The sequence below is a fragment of the Ursus maritimus genome, unplaced genomic scaffold (assembly GCF_017311325.1).
Source record: "Ursus maritimus isolate PB19 unplaced genomic scaffold, ASM1731132v1 scaffold_32, whole genome shotgun sequence".
NCBI classification, from domain to species: Eukaryota; Metazoa; Chordata; class Mammalia; order Carnivora; family Ursidae; genus Ursus; species Ursus maritimus.
The window spans coordinates 14895955-14916749 of record NW_024425786.1 but is presented as its reverse complement, the minus strand read 5'-3'; the positions used below and the strand labels follow the sequence as shown (position 1 = coordinate 14916749).

At 49.8% G+C, this 20795-nt stretch overlaps 1 protein-coding gene and 1 pseudogene across 1 annotated transcript; both read right to left on the bottom strand.

The window, feature by feature from the left end:
• Window positions 1-387: 387 nt before the first annotated feature.
• On the bottom strand, window positions 388-20153 carry PINK1 (PTEN induced kinase 1). Its single transcript, XM_040645890.1, has 8 exons — window positions 19743-20153; window positions 9550-9831; window positions 7541-7641; window positions 4174-4356; window positions 3578-3741; window positions 2503-2630; window positions 1904-2140; window positions 388-1076 (listed from the first exon to the last, which is right to left on the bottom strand). The coding sequence occupies exons 1-8, from the start codon at window positions 20136-20138 to the stop codon at window positions 819-821; spliced, it is 1749 nt and encodes a 582-aa protein (XP_040501824.1). The 5' UTR covers window positions 20139-20153; the 3' UTR covers window positions 388-818.
• Window positions 15600-17303, bottom strand: LOC103666804 (annotated as a pseudogene).
• Window positions 20154-20795: the final 642 nt, after the last annotated feature.

Sequence of the window (20795 nt, the reverse complement as noted above, 5' to 3'; positions counted from 1 at the left end):
GCCTTAGCTCAGGAAACATGCACACCGAGGTCCTGGCTGCCACTTTCAAATGAGCCAGAGTCCATTCCTGGGGTCTCGTGCTGCCCTAATAGCCCCTGCCTTGCCTGGACCCTCTTCGAACAGATCCACGCGGCCCTGGACTTCGCAGAGGTCTGTGAGGAAGGTAGGGCTTTTTGGCCCACAGTTAACACCCAGACCCTCTTCTCAGCTGCAGATTTGTACTCCGATCTTACCATGTTGTTAGCACTTACAGGGGGCCTAGTGATTCTTTCTAGAGTTAGGCCCTAGACCAGGGGTTGGCAAACTATGGCCTGTGGGCCAGTCTGGCCTGCAAGCCAAAAGTGGTTTTCACATTTCTAAATAGTTGAAAAAAAACTTAGTGACACATGAAATTCAAATTTCAGTATATTTACATATTTCAGACTGCTTTTGTGCTGTAACAACAGTGGCGTAGCCACGACAGTTGGAGTATTTACCATCGGACCCTCCGCAGAAAGTCTGCCAGCTCCTCTAGCTCCGCTCTAGTCCAGGTTCCCACAGCACAGGTGAGAGAACCTCACACAGGTTACACGATGCACCTAAAATCGCACAGCTAGGGTGAGTTAGTTAGTTAGTAGCTACAGACCATGAACTTTGCCACCAGGGGTTCCTTCCGTTTGCCAAACCAGAGGCCTTCTCTAGCGCTGACCAGCCTCTCCGCGCCCTCCTCCTCGCGCCGCCCGCCCTCGCGCCTGGGACCCCGCCCGCAGCACTCACAGACCAGCACCACACAGACGTTGCTAAGCTCTTTTAGTGAGACACCAGCTACAGCGGAGCCCTCACGGGGCTGCTCTCCAGGAGTAGAGGAGCAGGGCTGCCTGGCACAGCGCTTCATACTCCAGGTTGGCTAGAAATAACATCTTCATCTTGGTTTCCACGCAGCTCTTTTCTGTGAGCCTGTCAGCCAACAGAGTGGCAGCTGACTGCTGGAGGAGCCAGCTGATCATCTTGTCTAGTTTTAGGTTCTTCAGGGCTAGAGTATGTTCACCCCAGAGGCTTAAATGAAGTACGTTAGCAGCTACTCGGGCAGATGGTCTCTGCAACAGGCAGGGAAGCGGAAGTTTAGAACATCACTGACAAAGCATTCGACCCACAACCCGATTTGTTAATGAATTCTCATTTTAGGGTCTTCCCTTCTCTGGCCCCAACCAAATTCTTGTCCACCCCTTTATCATCTCTCCCTCCTATAATACTATTCACTCATTTGACACCTTCTGGCTGCTCTCTACCCGCTGTTCCAGGCTTTTCCAGGTACACACATATGCCCCTGGTAGTCTACGTTGTTGAAACAACCTCCCCCTCAAGAAAGGCCCACAAACCGCCTGGGTCCTAGCACGTTCTGGTGCGAGGGGTCCTCTCATCATTCAGTAACTGGTAGCAGTGAGCACGGGCTGTGGCCCTGACAGCATGCCGCCCAGTAGGAGGAAGTGGCAGAACAGTTTGAACCCTATCTGCCTTTGTGCCCTTCCACGAGGCATGCCAGATGAAGTGGGCCTGCCACGGCCAATCACGGCTTCATATATGCTAGCCTTTATTTTCCCTTATTAGTTTTGAAATGTCCAGATCTGCTCTTGGAAGAGGTCTTTACATGTCTCATTAGGTGTCACCTGTTCCTATAAGCTACAACTCCATTAAACATTTCTTAAAAATAGATCCTCTTCTAAGTAACTAAAGCCAGGAAGAGTTGCATTGCTGGAATTCTGATTTGGTGGCTAGCTCCCCTACTCGTGTTTATACTAGTTTGTTCTTCTGTACTTCACCTTTATCTTTCTAAGAGGAGCTGTCACTCTAGTCTTGCCCAAACCTATCTTTACTCTGGAACATAAACCTCCACAATCCCTGCAAAACCTGGGGATGACCTCACCTTGCTGGCCTCTCGCTGGAGCAGTGACCTCACCAGCTGTCTTGCCTCCAGAGGCACCGACTCAGGCAGTGCGGGCAGCTGAGCCTCCTGGTAACTGCGGCTTTCAAGGTGGGCCCTGCCCTGGCCATAAAAGGGATTGGAGAGCCCAAAGATTTCATAGGCGAGTGTACCCACGGCCCAGGCATCCGCCTTGCTGTAGTCAATCACCGCTTTGGGGCCAGGGCAGGCGGTGGACACCTGTTTGGAAAGGCACAGGTGAGCTTCAGGCTGCTGGCATACTGAACGCATTCCTGTACCTACACAGCACCTGACTCGTGGGCTAATCTGAACTCTGTCCCAAGGAACCTGGAATTTGAGTGAGTTGTGGCTCAGACCCAGAAGAATCTGTTTAGGCTGTCTTTGTGCCGACAAAACGGGCATCTCCTGTGAACATCAGGGAGGGCCAAATTAACACACGGGGCAAGGGACTTGTGCCAAATTAAGGGTCAGAAAAAACAAGGTGCTGCGTGGGTAACGAGGCAGCGAGTCTCGTCCTCTCCGTCAGTGGAAACATGATGAGAAGTCCGCTGACGGCATGGGACATGCCCCATGGGACTCACCTCTGGGGCCATCAGGCAGCCGTTTCCGCCCCGATCCACGTACCAGCTGGTAAAAGGCAGCTGCAGGCCGGTGCGCTCGTCAGCCAGGCAGCAGCCGAAGTCAGTGATCACCAGCCAGGGGCAGCCATCTGGGAAGGGACAGGCAGAGGTGAGGGACTAATCTTCTCCGAGAGTCCTTCCTAGGAGCTGCTACAGACACCAAGGCGTAGGTGAGGGGCTAACAGGGACACAGTATCGGCCCGGGAATGCAGTGCAGTCATCCAAGGCTGGGTGGGTGGCCACTCACCAGAGCCCTTAACAGAGCACTCAACAGGAGCGCGAGTGTGCCTCCAGGGAAACTAAACCCCTCAAGCAAAGAACTGGATAGAAGTTTGGCTCAATGTAACGGATCAAGTAATCAGAGCTATCCCAAGACTGAAGGAGCTGCTCCTGGTTTACTCAGCAGATGGCATTTGGCTCTAAGAGCTCTTATGCCCCAAGGATCTTTGATCTGAACTTGAAACCCCAAATCCAAACCTAAGAAACAGGTATGTCAGGATTTAGTTATCTGTGAAAGGATTAACACAGACTTCCTTTAAAGAGCTAGTTCCTCTAGCAATTTAATAGCACGTGACTTTAAATCTTCTAGCCCAAAATTTACCGGATCTACGACTCCCCTTTACAATATCGCAGGTTAAGTGGCCATCCAGCCTCACGTCAGTGCTTCCTGTGTGGGGACCTGGGGAACTCATTATTTCCAGGGGCAGCTGGGCTTACATGTGGACAACTCTTTGAAAATTCTTTTTCCTACTGAGCTAAGTCTCTCTCTTCTTTGAGAAAACTTCCACCACTGAGGTTTTTCTGTAAGTGGGCAACAAACGGGAACTCGGGGACTATTAACCATCACTCCGCAAGCCCCACAAAGAACGAAAGCCTCCATTTTGAAGGAGGGATTGCTCATCTCTTGGGTACAGAGCTAAATTAAGACACAACTTCTAATAGAAAATAAAATCCAAAGAACAGGAAGAGTCCTAAGTGTCTGCAGACCTGAAGTCTGGTGCCCCTGGAGAGCTGGGAGGGTGCAGCCGGGACCCACCTGCATCCAACTCCACGAGAATATTGTCAGATTTTAAGTCTCTGTGTGCGACGCCCTGTTGAACCAGATGATCCACCGCCTCCAGCAGCTGCAAGACCATCACCGTGGCGAGGCGGGGGCTCGGGGTGTTCTCACAAAGGTACTGGCGCAGCGTATAGGGGTAGCTGGTGGAGAGGGTGACAGGGCCTCTTGATGGAGTTTTTTTTATCCCCCCCGCCCGGGCCCAATATTCTTTGTTACCACCCATTATCCTGAAGTTAGGAAGGGAGAGCTGGGGCCCCACATGATGGAAGTAATGGTACAGATACTCCTTCCTCCCGCCAGTGACCGCAATGCCAGGAGGTACAGAGGATTAGGGAGGAGAACTGTTTTTACACAACTGGTAAGGCAAACCATAGAGAGGGGACAAGAGTCAAATGGACTAAAATCACTAGTGAGAACTAGGTTCTGAATGAAGAGGAGATTCTGTTTTCATGAAAAGTCACCCCAGAGACACCCCGCTTTCTGGGACAGTATGCCCTCGGCACAGGTGAGGGTCCTCCTCCCTGCCACCCTGTGGCTCCAGGTACACAGAGGCACGACCAACTCCTACTTACTTCTTCATAACAAGGAAGAGCGTCCGCCCGTGGCCCAGGCCTTCGGGGTGAAGACGTGGGGGCAGCACGTCAGGGTAGTCGACCAGGGCCCCTGGCAGCAGTGGTACTGAGGAGGTGAAGGCACGGAAGACCCGGATGATGTTGGGATGAGGGGCCAGTTGCTTGGGACCTCCCTTGAATCTTCTGTTTCAGCCAAATGGGACAAACGTAGGAGTCCAGTATCAGATACAACAGTTGGAAAGATAATTATGCCATGATAAATACATTCACCCATTTTTTAATTTATCAAATGTGTACTATAGATCTGCTATATATCAGGTGCAGAACCTGGTGTTGGAGTGAAAAAACAAACCCCTTCGGAATGACTTGTCATATTTAATGACTCCGCTGGTCCATCCGTCTGTCCATCCATTGATCCCATGCAGCAGAATACAGTGGTGAGACTCTGGAATCAGACTATATGGTTTGAATTCCAGGTCTGCTAGGGTAAGCCCTTGGCCAGGTTACTTCTCTGGTCTCAGTCTCAGTTGCCAAAGGGAATAAGGTAGTAACATAAGTTATAAGGTTAATACTTATATAAAGGACCTAGAATCTGATGGCAAGTTCTAACATAACCCTTAACATGTAGTATGAGCTCAAACCTTTGTTGAGGGGCGCCTGGGTGGCTCAGTCAGTTAAGCATCTGCCTTTGGCTCAGGTCATGGTCCGAGGATCAAGCCCCACATCCCTGCATCGGCCTCCCTGCTCAGTGGGGTGTCTGCCTGTCCCTCTCCCTCTGCCCCTCCCCCTGCTTGTGCACTCTCTCAAATAAATAAAATCTTAAAAAAAAAAAAAAACAACCGACAAAACCTTTGCTGAAAGAATGAACGGACACAGATGCAGTTTGTGGTACAGAAGCCATCCTCCCCCTCGGGGAGCCTCACACCCACAGCCCTGCTGAGGTACAGTGGCTGTGTTCTGGGTGGGTGAGTCAGCCTGCTTTGCCCCACCTCTCAGCCAGTACGCACTAGGTGGGCACCTGGCCTCAGGGCAAGAAGCCTGCAGTCATATCTGAGATACAAATGGTTGGTGGGAAAAGGGATGGGGGCCAGTTAAATTATCTTTTTGAGGAGCACTAGTGAAAAGACATGGTAGTAACCTAGCAGTCAGGAATGGAGCTGAAGGTGAAGGGTGCTATAAGACTTGCTTGGGGCCATGGGAAGCCAAAGAGATGTTGAAACCAAAGGCACACAAACACGGAAGAGCTGTGGGGTAAGAACTGAGGACACGGGGTGGGGGCGGGGGGAGGTGATGGCAGAGAGCAGAGAAAGGAGAAGCCCAGAGACATGAAGACAATACTGAGGGAGCAAGATGCCCACCCCTGTCTTAAGACGGGCCTCAGTTCCCGAGCTCTGTGGAGCCAGTCTCTGTGTGGCCTACTGCTCTTTCTCGAGTCCACCTGAGTGCACCCCATAAGCAGTCAAGGGATTTAAGACTTGTTCCTAGCCTTGGGCCACTGGGGCTAGTGGGAGAATCAGGATCACAGCAGGAAAGCTCTGCCCGGTGGTTGTAGGAGCCTAGGGGAAGTGTGGCTGTGCAAGGTGTGTGTGGGGGGGTGTGTCTGAACTGAGATGTGGAGTGGGACAGGAGGCTGTGAGGAGGGCAGCCCAAAGAGAGCTAACTGCGTGTACAGAAGACAGGCACAGAGGAGCATGGTGCATTTAGGGACAGTATGAATTCAGTATGGAGCACGGGGTGTAAATGGGACGAGATCAGAGATCAGGCGGGAGAGGTAGGAGCAGATCACAAGGGCTGAGCCTGAGGTCCCTAGAGGAGCAGAGGCTTAGACAGAAGTAAGCCCAGAGGGGGCGCCTGGGTGGCTCATTCGTTATGCTCAAGGCGTGATCCCAGAATCCTGGGATTGAGGCCTCATCAGGCTCCCTGCCCCGCTGGAAGCCTGCTTCTTCCTCTCCCACTCCCCTGCTTGTGTTCCCTCTCTCGTTGGCTGGCTCTCTGTCAAATAAAATCTTAAAAAAAAGAGAGAGAGAGAAAAGAAAAGAAATAAGCCCAGAGCACTCTCAGGGACTGAGTCGCTGGTGTCGTCAGTACTTTAGGTAACAGACCCTCTGTCACATTCATGGAGCCATTCGATGGACACTTACTGAGCTGCAGGGCTACGCAGAAAACAAAACCGAAAAGCCCTGCCCTCAGAGTGCGCGTCGTACAATGGGAGAGACAGAATAAACAAAGACATCTCTGATTTAAGGGCAGGTGGTGATAAATGCTGTGAAAAACGGAAAGCCGGGTAAGGGGCTGGAGGCTGACAGGGAGCACTTCAGACGGGAGGTCTGCGCAGCCTCTGCAGCGGAGACGGCAGCGCTCACGCCCACGCGCCGGCACGGCAGCAGGCCCAAGTCTTGAACACAGACGCCTGACGTAACAGTCGCCCCCAAAAGCAGCAGCCATTCCCTACAAAGCGGACTTTCTTTTCCCCACAAAGGACTAAGAGGAGGACACCAAACCCACCAAGCAGCTGCTTCTGTTGGCCTGCGCGGCCCCTCAGTCACACGAGGGCCTTCCAACCATGGAAGGGGCTTTTCATGTGCTCTCTCCAGGCCCCGTGCCTCCCTCCCGCTTCTGACAGCACGAGGGCTATACACCACTCCGCTAGTAAGCTGCCAGATGCAGCTCTTCCCGGTGGTCTGCAAACACGAAAGTGAGCACACCTGTCACTGCTCAGCACTCATCTCACCGCCACACGCCAGCGCCTACAAAGAGCTAGGAGTGTGGGTGGCCATCCACCCCCTCGTCCCTCTGTGGAGAAGGCCTCTTTGCCTACTTCTCTGCCCAAGTGGTGCCTATTCATCTTCAAAAGGCTGTGCTGATGGTCCCTTTCCGAGGCCTTTCCGAATGGGCTCCCCTCAGCCCCTGAGCATCCATGATTCTAGCACTTACCACCCTGACCTCTGCTCCCAACTTGTCTGGTTCCTCTGCCACACACACAACTCTTGGGGAACAGGACACATTTTTTTTAAGCTCTTTGCACTGCCAAGACTGGAATGAATGTTACCTGCATTGGGAACAGAGTTCAGTTTGTATGAATGGGTGGCATTCCACCTGGACATGACTTAAGAATCAGAAGTCAGATCAATTTTGGGGCATTTTGGGATGGGCTTCTCTCTCTGCTCCAGCCACCTGCATCTTCAGTTGGAGTCAGATGATCTGCAATCTCCCCCAAGCTGAATTCTCCAACGACACAGCCACCATTAACTACATCACTCGTGAGCATTCACTATGACACGTCTGTCCGACACCGCTCTGAGGACACAGGGGAGGATTTTGTTCTCAAAGAACTCCCAGCCAGTCTAGCAGGCAGATGCGTGCTTACCTGTAAGTGACCGCTCCGTACTCCCCAGCCAAGGCCGCTCGACTAGCTGGGACTAGCTCCTGGCTCATTGTGCTGAAGATGGCTTCACTGGAGGAGCCCGCCTGGAACACAATCCGAGTTCAGGGTTACACAGACCTGAGCATGTCCAAGGCCTTCTTGTAATCTGGACCAAACTGCTACTGGCTAGAACTGTTTGGGGTTTGTTTTTTTTAAGATTTTATTTTTAAGTCATCTCTACACCCAATGTGGGGCTTAAACTCACAACCCCAAGATCAAGAGTTGTGTGCTCCACTGACTGAACTAGCCAGGTGCTCCTAGAATTGGTTTTGACGTTCAAGATAAGATAAACTCTCTGGGGGTGCCTGGGTGGCTCAGGTCATGCTCTCAGGGTCCTGGGATTGAGCCCCATGGGAGGGGTGGCCCTGCTCAGCGGGGAGTCTGTTTGTCCCTCTCCCTCTGCCCCTTCCCCTGTTCCTGCTCTCTCTCAAATAAATATCTTAAAAAAAAAAAAGATAAACTCTGAAATAGCAAGCCAACCTAGTCTCTCCTGGGAGAGAGGGTGGAGATGCCACCTGTGCCAACTCCCAGGGGGCTTCAACACCACACCTCAAACTCCTGGCAGCTCAGGTGCCCAGGGCAGGAAGAGATGGCAAGATAGGGTGAGGGACTATTCTTCCCGCCATCAATGCCTCCAGTCACCACCAGGCTCAAACTGGCCACTGGGTCACTAAGACTCCCCCTTGCAGGCTGCCTTCAGCGGACAGGCAGAGCCAGACAAACCCGCCCCGGGGAAGGCTGTGCTGAATCACAGGACGGCCTTCCCCAGCCCCTCAGTAAAAAGGAACAATAGCAAGAACCAAAGACAGGCAAAAGCACCCATTTTCCTTGTTTCATTCCAAAGTGCTTTCCGATCCTGTGGAACCCGTTAGGAACGCCCTAGGAGACGGAGTCAAGTCATTTAGCTTTTGTGAGTGCAGTACGTGGCATGCCCATCTGGAAGTTCTGATGCTAACCCTGGCTGTTTCACAGGCAAAGGCCTTGGCTGCTTGTTAGCTAGTCACCTAGCTTGGAAAGGCATAACCTTCATCCTCCAGATCAAAACCAGAAACTGCATTCTTCAGTGTCCAGCACGAGCTGCCATGACTGTGTCCCATCTTAGGTTTGGGCGGATGCTCTGGGCAGAAGGAACATCGGGTCTTAATTTTCTAAACCCACAGCGAGAAGAGAAAGAAATTGCTCTAGACGAAATCTTTGTTTTTGTGGAGGGAAAACACTCAATTTCTCTAAGCCTTGAGTCCTCCCAGAGTTGAGAGCAGGGAGGTGACTAGCAAGCCTCTGATCTGGAGGAGGAGTTGAAGGGGGAATCTGGAGGACAGGAGTGTGGCCTCTCCTCTCTAGTGAGGCAGGTCAGGGGAGGGAAAGAGGGAGGGTGGTGGGAACGGCAGACCTGAATTCAGCTAACTGGATCAGCTAACTGGATCAGGAGGCACCAGGGGCTTAGGCACCTACTGCTGTGTGTGGCCCAGACCACAAGCATGGGCATCGCCTGGGAGTGGTTAGAAAGGCAGAATCCCAGCCCCAACCCCAGGCCAGCTGACCAGAATCTGCCTTTTAACCGGATCCTCAGGTGATTGGCAGACATTACAATCTGAAACTGCTTCAGACTCTTGCATGAGAGGGCGAGGAAGCCTAGCAATACGGGCGCCCATGCTGCGGAGAGCCCGCCTGTCTGCCTCCTGGGAGAAAGCACTAGCACGTCCACCAAGATTGGGCCTCGCTTGTGTGTGTGTGTTTTTTTATTTATTATTTGAGAGAGAGAGATCACAAGCAGGGGGAGGAGCAGAGGGAGAAGCAGACTCCCCCGAGGAGCATGGAGTCCACGTGGGGCTTGATCCCAGGACCCTGAGATCACAACCTGAGCAGAAGGCAGACGCTTAACCGATTGAGCCACCCAGGTGCCTGGTGTTTTGAGAAATGCCCAATTCAAAGATGAAATGCCCCCTCCTCACCGAGATATTCCACATCATCTTGATGGCTAAGGGAAAGGCAGGGGCCTGTGAAGCTGGCTCCTCTTCTCGTGGAATGACATCTGGGCCTCCGCCTGGAAGAGGCCTGATGCTCTTCACCACCTCCAGGTTCTGGGGCAACACAGGCATGGTGGCTTCATACACAGCAGCACTGCAACCCTTGCCAATGGATTGCCCTATCAGATACTCCTCCAGCCGGAAGCCCTGCCAGCGTCTGGTGTCCAAAGGGCCAGGCAGCAGCTTGTTTTTCTGGGTAAAAATTGCCTGTGAGGAACAAAACATGCACAATGAGTCAGGATGCCTAGTAAGACTCAAGTAAAGGGTGGGGGGGGAGGAGGGAAGTAGAGCCAGGCAAGGCCTTCACTGACAAGATGAAGAGCTAATAAAAACACAATCAAATTGGGTTTTACTGCTCATCCTGGGGTTAGGCCAAGCTACCTTTCTCTCCCATTGTTCAGAATAATTTTTTCTCAAACTCTGTACCTTCACTGCAATCAGAGCACTGCGTTAGTTAAGAGGTCAAAACTTCTAACTTCTGCAGCTGGCACACCTTGCTAGTCAAGCTCCCAGCACAACCTTGGAGGCTCTGGATTACAGAGACAGCTCTCTGTGCAAGGGCCGTGGCAGGAAGCTACTGGATGGTTCTCAGGAGCTGTGGATGGGCAGCTCTCCTTATATCTTCAGAGGAATACTAGGGTTGATGTTTGATTAAGTCTACGTCTGCTACTAAAGGGGCTTTGGTATCTACTTTTTAGTGTCTACTATAAAGGGTTTTGGAGTTTTTGTGTGGGCTGCCAGCCTGGCACCTTGATCTGTCCGATCGTTCCCTTGGGCAATCAAGCAGTTCCATTTTTGGTGTCCTTGGCAGCCAACAACAGCTGCCTCTTGGGCTCCAAAACAGCTCTAATAATTCTAAAATATCTAAAGTCTACCCCAAGTTGTCTAGCTTCAGTTTGCAGGGCTTCAGGAGAAAGCTACAGGGAATGAGAGAAAATTGGAAACCTTAGTTTGGAGAATCATAACCAGATACTGGAGGAAACCAGAATTCAGGATCCAGCCCAATTTTAGAGGGAAACAACAAACACCCAAAGACAGTTACTCTAACTTCCCCAAATGTGTGATTTCTCTTTCTAAAATCACCCTCATTTCCACCAAAGATAGCCAAATTAAGACTCCAGTTTTAACAATCTTGGCCTATTTATTTACATAAGTGCTGCAAGAATAAATAGTGATTGGCCATATAGGGTTTGCTTTATTTTTAAACAGAAAATCTGCTTTGCTGGAACTTCTCATAAGGAATTTCAGACCAAACTTTTAATAGTCTCTCAAGGCTAAGAAACCAAGCCAAATACCTGCCATCAGACTTTGCCAGCAATACCTATAGATTCGGGTAAATTCCTCTCTTCTTGAGGTCCCCAAAATAACCTGAGGTTCCTGCACCTGCCAGGACATGACCTTCTTTGTTCACCTGGTAAGGCTGCTGGGAACCCTATAAGCAAGGTATTAGGCTGATTCTTCCAAGGGGCTTCATTGGCTGCATAAAGTCAACCTTAGTTCCTTAAAGCTGTCTGGTCATATCTGAGCCTATACATGTCACCTTCAAAGAGGATATTCCAGGCAAAGCCTTGATAATACAACTAATGTTTCCAATTGTGTGTTATCATAAGAACAGATTCTTAACTGAACTTATGCAAATAAATATATTGCCATGAAAATAGAGAATACTCACTGAGAGTTTCTGAATCTGGAGGGATCAGGTGGGGAGAAAAAGATAAATATTTCATATTTGTTTACAAAGGTATATTTTACCAAATTTCTGCAAGTCATAACAACTTAAGAGAAAAACAGTTTCCTTAAATCTGGAAAAGCAAACATTAGAGAACCAGCAACATTTCAAATAAGAGTAATCATCTTCCTCAATTCATTCAGTCCCATGTTACTAATTCTTGTTCTGCTTGGTTTTACGATCTTAAGGTATCAGAGACCTGTACTTATCAAAAGTCCTTTCCATGAATCTCCTTGAAGCTGAAACGTATCTGTAATAGCATCAGAGTAAAACAATGACTATAAATGACAAAAGACTCAAAAATGGCCAGTTTTTCTGTGACACACATTTCAATAATTAGAACAAGTGATGACATTATACCAGGACATATCAAAACCTTAGGAATTTTATATTTCTGGAACAGTTATCGCATTCATCCATATAACAATAATCTAAGGTTTATCACCCTTATTTGACAATGCTTCCCATGTAATATGACATACCAAATGAACAAGCCTCATTTAATAAAAAAAAATTCAGTTAGAAGTTAGATCTTGGGAATTGGGTCAAAAATATAAGGTTTTAAAGCACATGCCTAAATAGGATTACAGATCATTACAAAACTTATACTTAATTATCTATTTAACCAAGGTGGCAGTAAGATTCTAAAGGCAAACAGAGCTCTCTAAAGGGCAAAACTTAGCTCTTTTAATATTAAGATTCAACTGTCTGAAGTAAAGACCTAATAAAGACAAAACACGGAAACTTTTCTTCTAGGAAGATTAAAAAAAAAGCCTTTGTTGGGGCGCCTGGGTGGCTCAGTCGTTAAGCCTCGGCCTTCGGCTCAGGGCTTGATCCCACAGTCCTGGGATCAAGCCCCACGTCCGGCTCCCTGCTCTGCTTGGAGCCCGCTTCTTCCTCTCCTCCCCCTGCTTGTGTTCCCTTCTTGTGTTCCCTCTCTCACTGGCAGTCTCTCACTGTGTCAAATAAATAAATAAAATCTTAAAAAAAAAAAAAAGGTCTTTGTTTATAATTTCTTAAGAGTAGACCAATAACTAAGAAAATGGACATTTTAATAGGAAAAACATATTTCAATTGTACTGATGTACTTCTGAGAGTAAAACTCATTCATTCCAACAAGATGAAATTTTTAAAAAATGTATGCAGTCCCTCTGTTGTCCCTCCCTGTCATGGCCCATGCTGACGTACTCTCACTGAGACAGGGCCAACCGGGGCGCTGCATGGATCTGAGCCTTTGTGGCGGGTGCTGGGACGTGCTGGCCAGAAACTCCATCAGGAATGAAGGACCTTCAGCTGTGGGAATGTTGCCAACAGTCCTCAGCTCTCAGTGGTCATCAGGGAGGGCCCTGACTGAAGACAGTGGCCTTGCTGAGGTCATGCCCTCTTCCCAGGCGGTCCCATCCAGTGACTGTTCAATAGGAGCACATAAAATCCAGTGCTTTGCCCCAATTTCGGATGGTTCTGAAGGGTCATCAGCTTTTGGAACTCCTCGGAGAATGGGCTGAGGCTTCTGTTAATGTTGTATCACTGTTTGACCTCTGCCTGATCCTGTTCTTTTTTTTTTTTTTTTTTAAAGGTTTAAGATTTTATTTATTTGACAGAGATAGAGACAGCCAGCGAGAGAGGGACCACAAGCAGGGGGAGTGGGAGAGGAAGAAGCAGGCTCCCAGCGGAGGAGCCTGATGTGGGGCTCGATCCCATAACGCCAGGATCACGCCCTGAGCCGAAGGCAGACGCTTAACTGCTGTGCCACCCAGGCGCCCCCCTGATCCTGTTCTAACCACCTGTCTGTTCCCCACCTGTTGATCACTCCCTAATAAACTTCTTTACTAATCTCCAAAATCTTGGTCCTGACCATGAACAAAGTTCCTTTCCAAAGATTCCTTTCTCACAGACCTTCTACAACTTTTCTTCTTATATTCAGGTTTTGTCCTAAGTTTTCCTTCTTAAATAATCAGCCACAATTTCCTTGCATACAGAATTGTTACCCTTAATAGAAGCCAAAAGCAAATGTTTGTTCTCAACAATTATGTCTAGATTATCCATAATACTTTATAACATGAACCTATCCGACTTTCAGTAAATACAGGCAGAACAAAAGTTCTAACTCTACTACTGGCAACTTTAAAAACATGTCCATTGTGATTAAACCAACAACTTTAAATTAGCTTTAATATTGAATGTTCTCACAGATCACATGAACCTCAAAGTATTTTTCTTGGTATTGGAATGCCCAATTCTTTTTTTTTTTTTTTTAAGATTTTATTTATTTATTTGAGAGGGAGATTGAGCACAGAGGGAGAGGGAGAAGGAGACTCCCTGTGGGGCCTGATCCAGGACCCCGAGATCACGACCTGAGCCGAAGGCAGATGCTTAACCAACTGAGCCATCCAGAGGCCCCTAGAAGGCCCAACTCTTACAACCATTTGCCTTTACACCAACTAAATTGAGCTCTTCTACAAATTACTATTAGCAACACCATCCAGAGGTAGAGAAAAAAAAAAATCTCACATTTACAAAATACATACACAGACACACAAATATACAAATGAGAGGCAAACAAAATCTTAAAGGCCCAATTTCCAAATATATCCTAATGTACGGCTCTATTAATTGGGCATTTTTCTCCAGTCTAATGAATATTATGATTAAGCAGTGCAGCAAAACAAAGACTGCCCAAGTATGGGCTGCATTGGGAAATCAAATTCACTTTCTATTTTCCAATTAGAACATGGCTGGTTTTGTCCAAAGATACCAAAAGCTGCAGCAACAGACAAACCAAATGGGGCCCTGAGTACCTCTGTGAGCACGGGTTCCTCCCCCAAAGCCAGGGCTTCACCCACTGAACGGAGCAGCTTCCTAGCCAACTCTCAGATGAGGAGGCCACGGCTCAGAGAGCCACACGGATCCCCCTATTCGGAGGCAACCCACCAGGAAGAGGAAATAAGCTCACATGGCCTTGCACACGAAATACTCACCAAGAGACACGTGTCCAAACCGAAGCCAAAAACTGCTTCCTTGCTGCAAGAGTTAAATTAGATGCCCAAAGTTGGCAGTGCCCAGTGGGGGCGGGAGTCTGGGGACAGTCCCTAGGACAAAAGCCTAGGCAGTCGCTTGGACCAGTCACCGCATTCCCCGTACTGGCTGGGGGTCTGACCAACCACTTGCCAAGAGCTCCCTCTCAGCAAAATCACTGAGACAGTGAGTGCAGCAAGGTAAGGGTTTTTTGTTTTTGTTTTGTTTTGTTTTGTTTTTTGAGAGACCACCAAATAAGAAGATGGGGGAAGAAGCTTCAAATCTGCCTCCCCCGGGGAGAAGAGTCAGGGATATTTCAAAGCAAGTGGAGAAAGTCTGGGTAAAAAGCTGCAGCTGCTGCTTATTAGTCCCATTAACCCCTTGGTTACCAGTTTCGCGTTCACACGTCACTCTTCTGCTCAAACACCTAACTCAAGCACCTTGGTCTGGTGCTTCCTATTTGTGAAAGCTTTCACTGGGCTCTACTCTGCACTCCCACACTCATCTTTCACACGCCCCTCTCTGTGCTTGTTTCTGTGGAGTCACTCTGCCAGGCTCATCCCTACTCATCCATCAAGTCCCAGCTGAAGCTCCTCCCTCCTCTAGAACCAGACTGGACAACCCAGTCCACAGCAACCTGTCCTTCTGAAGCATTCCTACAGCACTGGGTATCTATAAGCTAATACACCTTGTATGAGAACTTTTAACAAAAAAAAAAGTCTATCTTGCCTTGCCAATTAGTTTCTAAACACCATGCAGCAGAAGCAATGTTCTGTAGAGTAATCCTTTATCAACCATGGCTTTGAGAATGAGACATACTTTTTTAAGTTTTAATTTTGAAATAATTTAGGCTCACAGGAAGATGCAAAAAAAAAAAAAAAAGTACAAAGTATCCTGTGTTCCTTTACCCAGTTTCCTCCCACGGTGACATCTTATAAAGCAGCAATTCAGTATCAAAACCAGGACAGTGAATTGGTACACTGCTGTCAACTAGACTACACACCTTACTCAGTTTTTACATCTTTTTAAACCTGCATTCATTCGTGTATGTGTGCAGCTCTATGCAATTTTTTTTTAATAGGTGAAGTTTAATATAAAGAATTAATTGAAGGATGCCTGAGTGGCTCAGTTGGCTAAGCATCTGCCTTCGGCTCCGGTCATGATCCCAGGGTCCCGGGATCGAGTCTTGCATCGGGCTCCTTGCTCAGCGGGGAGCCTGCTTCTCCCTCTGCCTGCTGCTCCCCCTGCTTGTGTGCTCACACTCTCTCTCTCACAAATAAATAAAATATTTTTTAAAAACAAAGAACTGACTTTAACAGCAAATTGGAATAACAAGAGAGTCACTGGTAAGGTGCCTCGGCATCTACTGGAAATCCTTCTTCTAGGGTGGGTGGAGAGTCATTCACAGGAGGCACCGCTCTCTGGAACTGTTGGCAAGGGGGGGAGGAGTGCCAGGGGAAGCTGCTGACCACCTGGCACTTCAGGAGCCATGTGCTGGGGAGGCCACATGTAATGCAGGTGCCCAAGAGCCCACAGAGCAAGCACATGGGCGGGGAATCAGGAAGCAAAAGCCTTTCCTCCTGTAATCTCTCCTGAGCCCTCTGCGGACAAACCTTGTCACTTAGCAAAGGAAAACTATTTCAAAGGCCCAGGTCAATTTTCATAGAGCAAACAAGAAAGCGGAATTTGGAGCTGGGTCAATAAACTGGTAAGTGGGAACACCGCGGGACTTAGGGCACTAGTGAGTGTAGGGCATTTAGTGAATGTAGGCCGGGGATGCTGTAGCGTGTGGTGAGCTGAGCAGCCTCACAGGGAAGAAGCAGCCCTGAAATACGCCAGGAGCTCCTGTGTACCAGTCAGGGTCCCAGCAGGAAACAGCAGCACACTCAAGTACGGATACTTTGAGAAGAGTCTCTGGACAAAGAGCAGAGTTTCTGGACATGGTAGTGGGCAGGGTTGGGAAACCACAGGGGAAGTGCAGCTCCCTGGGGCTGCTTACGTCCCCCGGGCCTGAAGAGGTACAAGAAACAGGCTGCTGGAACCCAGGAGAGAAGCAAAGCATGTGGGAAGAGCTGCCCGAAAGGATGATAGGAGCTGTGACCTTTCAGCACAGGGTGCAGCCAGCCACAGCCCCTGAGGTGGGGAATAAATACCCCAACCTTATGCCCTCCCCTCTGACCTGCCATGCCACACCCCTCATCCCACACCAACCCCCACGCTGAGTGAACCCAGATGGAAGCCAGAAGTATGGAGAACTGTGGGATGCTCCACAGAGCCTGGCTGAGATCCAGCTTGATGGGGAGGGGGCCGAGGGCTAGGCAGGGATGGGTGGGGCTGGCTGTGTCCCTAGACTGCTCTTCTGGCCCCACCTTGAGGCCCTGAGCCCAGTCAGCCCCCACAACCTCGCAGTTGGACAGCATCTCCTCCAACAAGATCTGAGTGAGGGCCAGGTTGGACACGGCAGGGAGGTCTGAGACATCCAGTCTGCGGAGGTTCAGAAGCTGTCCAGGCCTCGGTAGTTGGCAGCACAGCTGCTGACATTGACGGCCTCTAGAAGCACTGCCTGGAACTTCAAGAACTTAAGAGAGAAGTGGCCATGCTCATTTGACCATATCCACTCCTTGTCCTGAAACTTGACTGTGCCTCCCTGCTGCAGGACGTTATAGGCACCCCCGAAGTATGGGCCATATCGCCCCTTGATGTAGGTGGAAGGTCGATTTTTCTGGTGCACCGTCAATACCTGCTTTCAGAGCAGGTGGTCTCTCAGAACCTCCACGTCATAGAAGCGGTCAGCCAAGAACTGGAGCAGGAACCTCCCCTTCTTCTGATTGCCCTCTGGGGCCATCGCGCTGCCCAGGCCATGGATGCCACCGGTACTCCCTTCCAGACCAGAGCCCCCAGGGGCAGGGACTCTTAAAGCCCCTAAATTCTTCCTTCAACCTCCCTCCAGTCTTCTCTTAGCCTGCTGCAATCCTGCCCTGGGTGCCGCCATCTTGCTAGGGGTGCCAGCTCTATCCACATTGATCCCACGTACAGACTGGTGTCATCACCACCACAACCAATATTCAGAACTGTGCCATCACTGCAGAACTCCTTCACGCTACCTCTGTATCTGCACTAACCCCACCCCGCCCCTGTCCTCTGGCAACCACTTATCTGTTCCCTGTCTCTACAGTTTCATCATTTTAAGAATATTATAGAAATGGAATCACACAGTATGTACCCTTTGGGGATTGACTTTTTTCACTAGGTGTAGTACCCCTGAGGTTTATTTAGGTTGTTATCTGTATCAGTAGTTGATTCCTGGTTATTGCTCAATATTTATGTACAGATGTACCAGAGTTTAACAATTCATCTGCTGAAGGATGTTAGGGTTGTTTTTAATATTTTGCTATTATGAATAATGCTATGAACATTCATGTACAGGGTTTAAAATTATTTTTACAAACTGTGTTAAAATATACATAACATAGGGGCACCTGGGTGGCACAGCGGTTAAGCGTCTGCCTTCAGCTCAGGGCGTGATCCCGGCGTTCTGGGTTCGAGCCCCACATCAGGCTCCTCCGCTATGAGCCTGCTTTTTCCTCTCCCACTCCCCCTGCTTGTGTTCCCTCTCTCACTGGCTGTCTCTATCTCTGTCGAATAAATAAATAAAATCTGTAAAATATATATATATATACATAACATAAAATGGACTACTTAAATCATTTTTAAATGTATAGTTCAATGGCACTAAGCACGTTCACACTGTTGTGCAACCATCGCCACCATCCACCTCCAGAACTCTCTCCATCTGGCAAAACTGAAACTCCATACACATTAAACACTAACTGCCCACTCCCTCCTCCCTCCAGTGCCTGGTAGCCACCATTCCACATTCTGTTCTGTGAATCTGACTACTCTAAGTACCTCATTAAGTGGAATCATACAATATCTCTCCTCTTGTGACTGGCTTATTTCATTTAGCATGATGTCTTCAAATTTCATCCATGTTGTAGCAGGTGTCAGAACTTCTTTTCAAGGTCCAATAATACTCCATTGTATATAGACACCACACTTTGTTTACCCATTCATCCATCCATGGACATCTGGGTTGCTTCTGGCTATTGTGAAAGCTGCTGCTATGAACATGGGTGTACGAACATCTGCTCAAGTCCCTGCTTTCAGTTCTTTGGGGCATATACCCAGAAATGGAACTCCTGGGTCAAATGATAATTCTATTTTTAATTTTGGGGGAACTGCCATCATGTATCCCACATCTACATCTACTGCTGACAAGGACAGCAGCTGGGGACTAGACCAGATGTCACCTGTCACCCAAACTGGCCAGAGCTCAAACATGAGACACTCTGGTGATGAGTAAGAAGAACTGGAACAAGGGCTGGAAACCAGGAAACACGGGAGACACTGCCCAGTCCTTAATCAGCTGTGTCCTTGGGCAAGTCACTCCGACCTCAGCCCTACCCTGTACAACGCAGGCGCTGTGCTAACTCCCTGAGTGGTTTCACACCCCAGAAGACTGACCTCCCTGGAAGAAATGGGAATTGGACCAGCAGACGACCTTCAGACCTGAACCACAACAATGGCTCTTCCTGGGTCTCCTTCCTGCCTGACTACCCTGCAGATTTTGGATCTGCCAGCCTCCACAACTGCAGAGCCAATTCCTTAAAATAAATCTCTCTCTTTTAAAATAAACATATGCTATTGGTTCTGTTTGTCTGAACAAGCCTAATACAGATCTTGGTTGAGTAGAAACACAAGTCTCTGAGCTATTTTAAGCATTTACAAAGCCTCCCCTCCCCCATATCCAGTGACTCCTGATAACTTTACACAGGTTAATTAAAAACGGTTAGGTCTTATGTTTTCTACTGCTGTTCATAGTTTTTACTTTGGCTTCAGCTATGTCACTAACTGGCTAAACCGCGGAGGCTTAGGTTAAAGGCACAGGCTTTGGAGAGTCAGGCTATGGGCACTGCCCGCTAACAGCTGTGTGACTTTCAGCAAATTACTTCACCTCTTTGAGTACTTCTCCTCGTCCACAACCTGGGGATGACAACTACCTTCAGGAAAAGAAGTGTTATGATTTAATTGTCATTACATTTTAGAAAATTTACACGAAGCCATCGGCCATGGTACAGCGGGCACTAAAATTAGCAGATGTCTCCCAGAACATGCCGTTTGAGGAAGAGAACATGTGAGGTGCTGGCCCCAGGATACCAGTATCACTGCAAATGAACCTCAACTGGTGATGTCCCACGCATTTCCAGTTGGGACCGATGTAGAGCTAGACCCCACGGCCCCAGGCAGGTGACTCCCAGCCCCGCCCCCGCCCCGCCCCCACACTAGCCCCGCCCCGCCCCGGGCCGGCGCTCACCTGGATCTCCTGACAGGCCGACACCGCCCGCCGGCCCTCCGCTTGCTTCTCCTCGATGAGCCCCAGGCCCAGCCCGAAGGCCAGAAAGACGGCCCGGCCGCAAGGGCCCGCGCCGCCCCGGGCCCGCACCGCAAACTGCCGCTGGAGCCTCGCCGCCAGCCCGGCCACCGACTGGCGGAAAAAGCGGTAGCGGTCGGGGAGCCCGAGCCCGAGTCGGCGCGGCTCCGCGCCGGGTCCCGCGGCCTGGCCGGGGCGTTCTCCGCGGCCCCAGCCCGCCGCGGGGCCCGGCCGCTCGGGCCGCCCCCAGCCGTAGGCCGGGCTAGGCTTGGCAGTGAAGCGCAGTAGCAGCGCTCGGCCCAGCTGCAGGCCCCGGCCCAGCGCCTGTCGCACCGCCATGGCGGCACCGCGACCGGGTTCCCAGCCGCCTCAGGCGTCCGGGACGCTCCGCACCACAACAAACTTCGGGGCGGTGCCTCTGCGCAGGCGCGGGCGCCGGGGGCGGGGCCGCCGCTCCGGCGGTTCCCGGGTTGGGCGCGAGGGGGCGCCGTGCGCGCACCTGCGCGGCGGGTAGCTTCTCGGCCGGCCGTGTGCACTTTGAACCCGGCGTGGAGGGATTAAGTGTTATGAGTGTGAACAGCGCTGGTCCTGGGCAAAATCGAGAAACTGAGAAAGGAAACTCATATGTATTGACAATCACCCCCCGCGCCAGAGTCTTTACATCTGTTAATTTCATTTTCGCCCATGAACGTCATTTTTATAGATAAGGAAACTGAGGCATGGAAAGGGTGGTGACAATCTGTGGTCACATGCGGTGTCAGAGCTGAGATTAAAGTTCACGTGGCCCTGATTGTTAAGTCCTTGCCCACTGTACTATATGGATGAAGGTTTCTGTGATTTGTCCTGCCTAACCGACCACCCAGATCTGCACCCACACAGGCAGGCTAAAGAATGTCGTTTGTGAGACTTGTCCTGCATGAGTGACCTTGGGAGCCTGGTTAGTTGACATTAGCTGGCCTCCAGGTCAGAACTGGCCCTTCTGGGGGTGACTGGGTG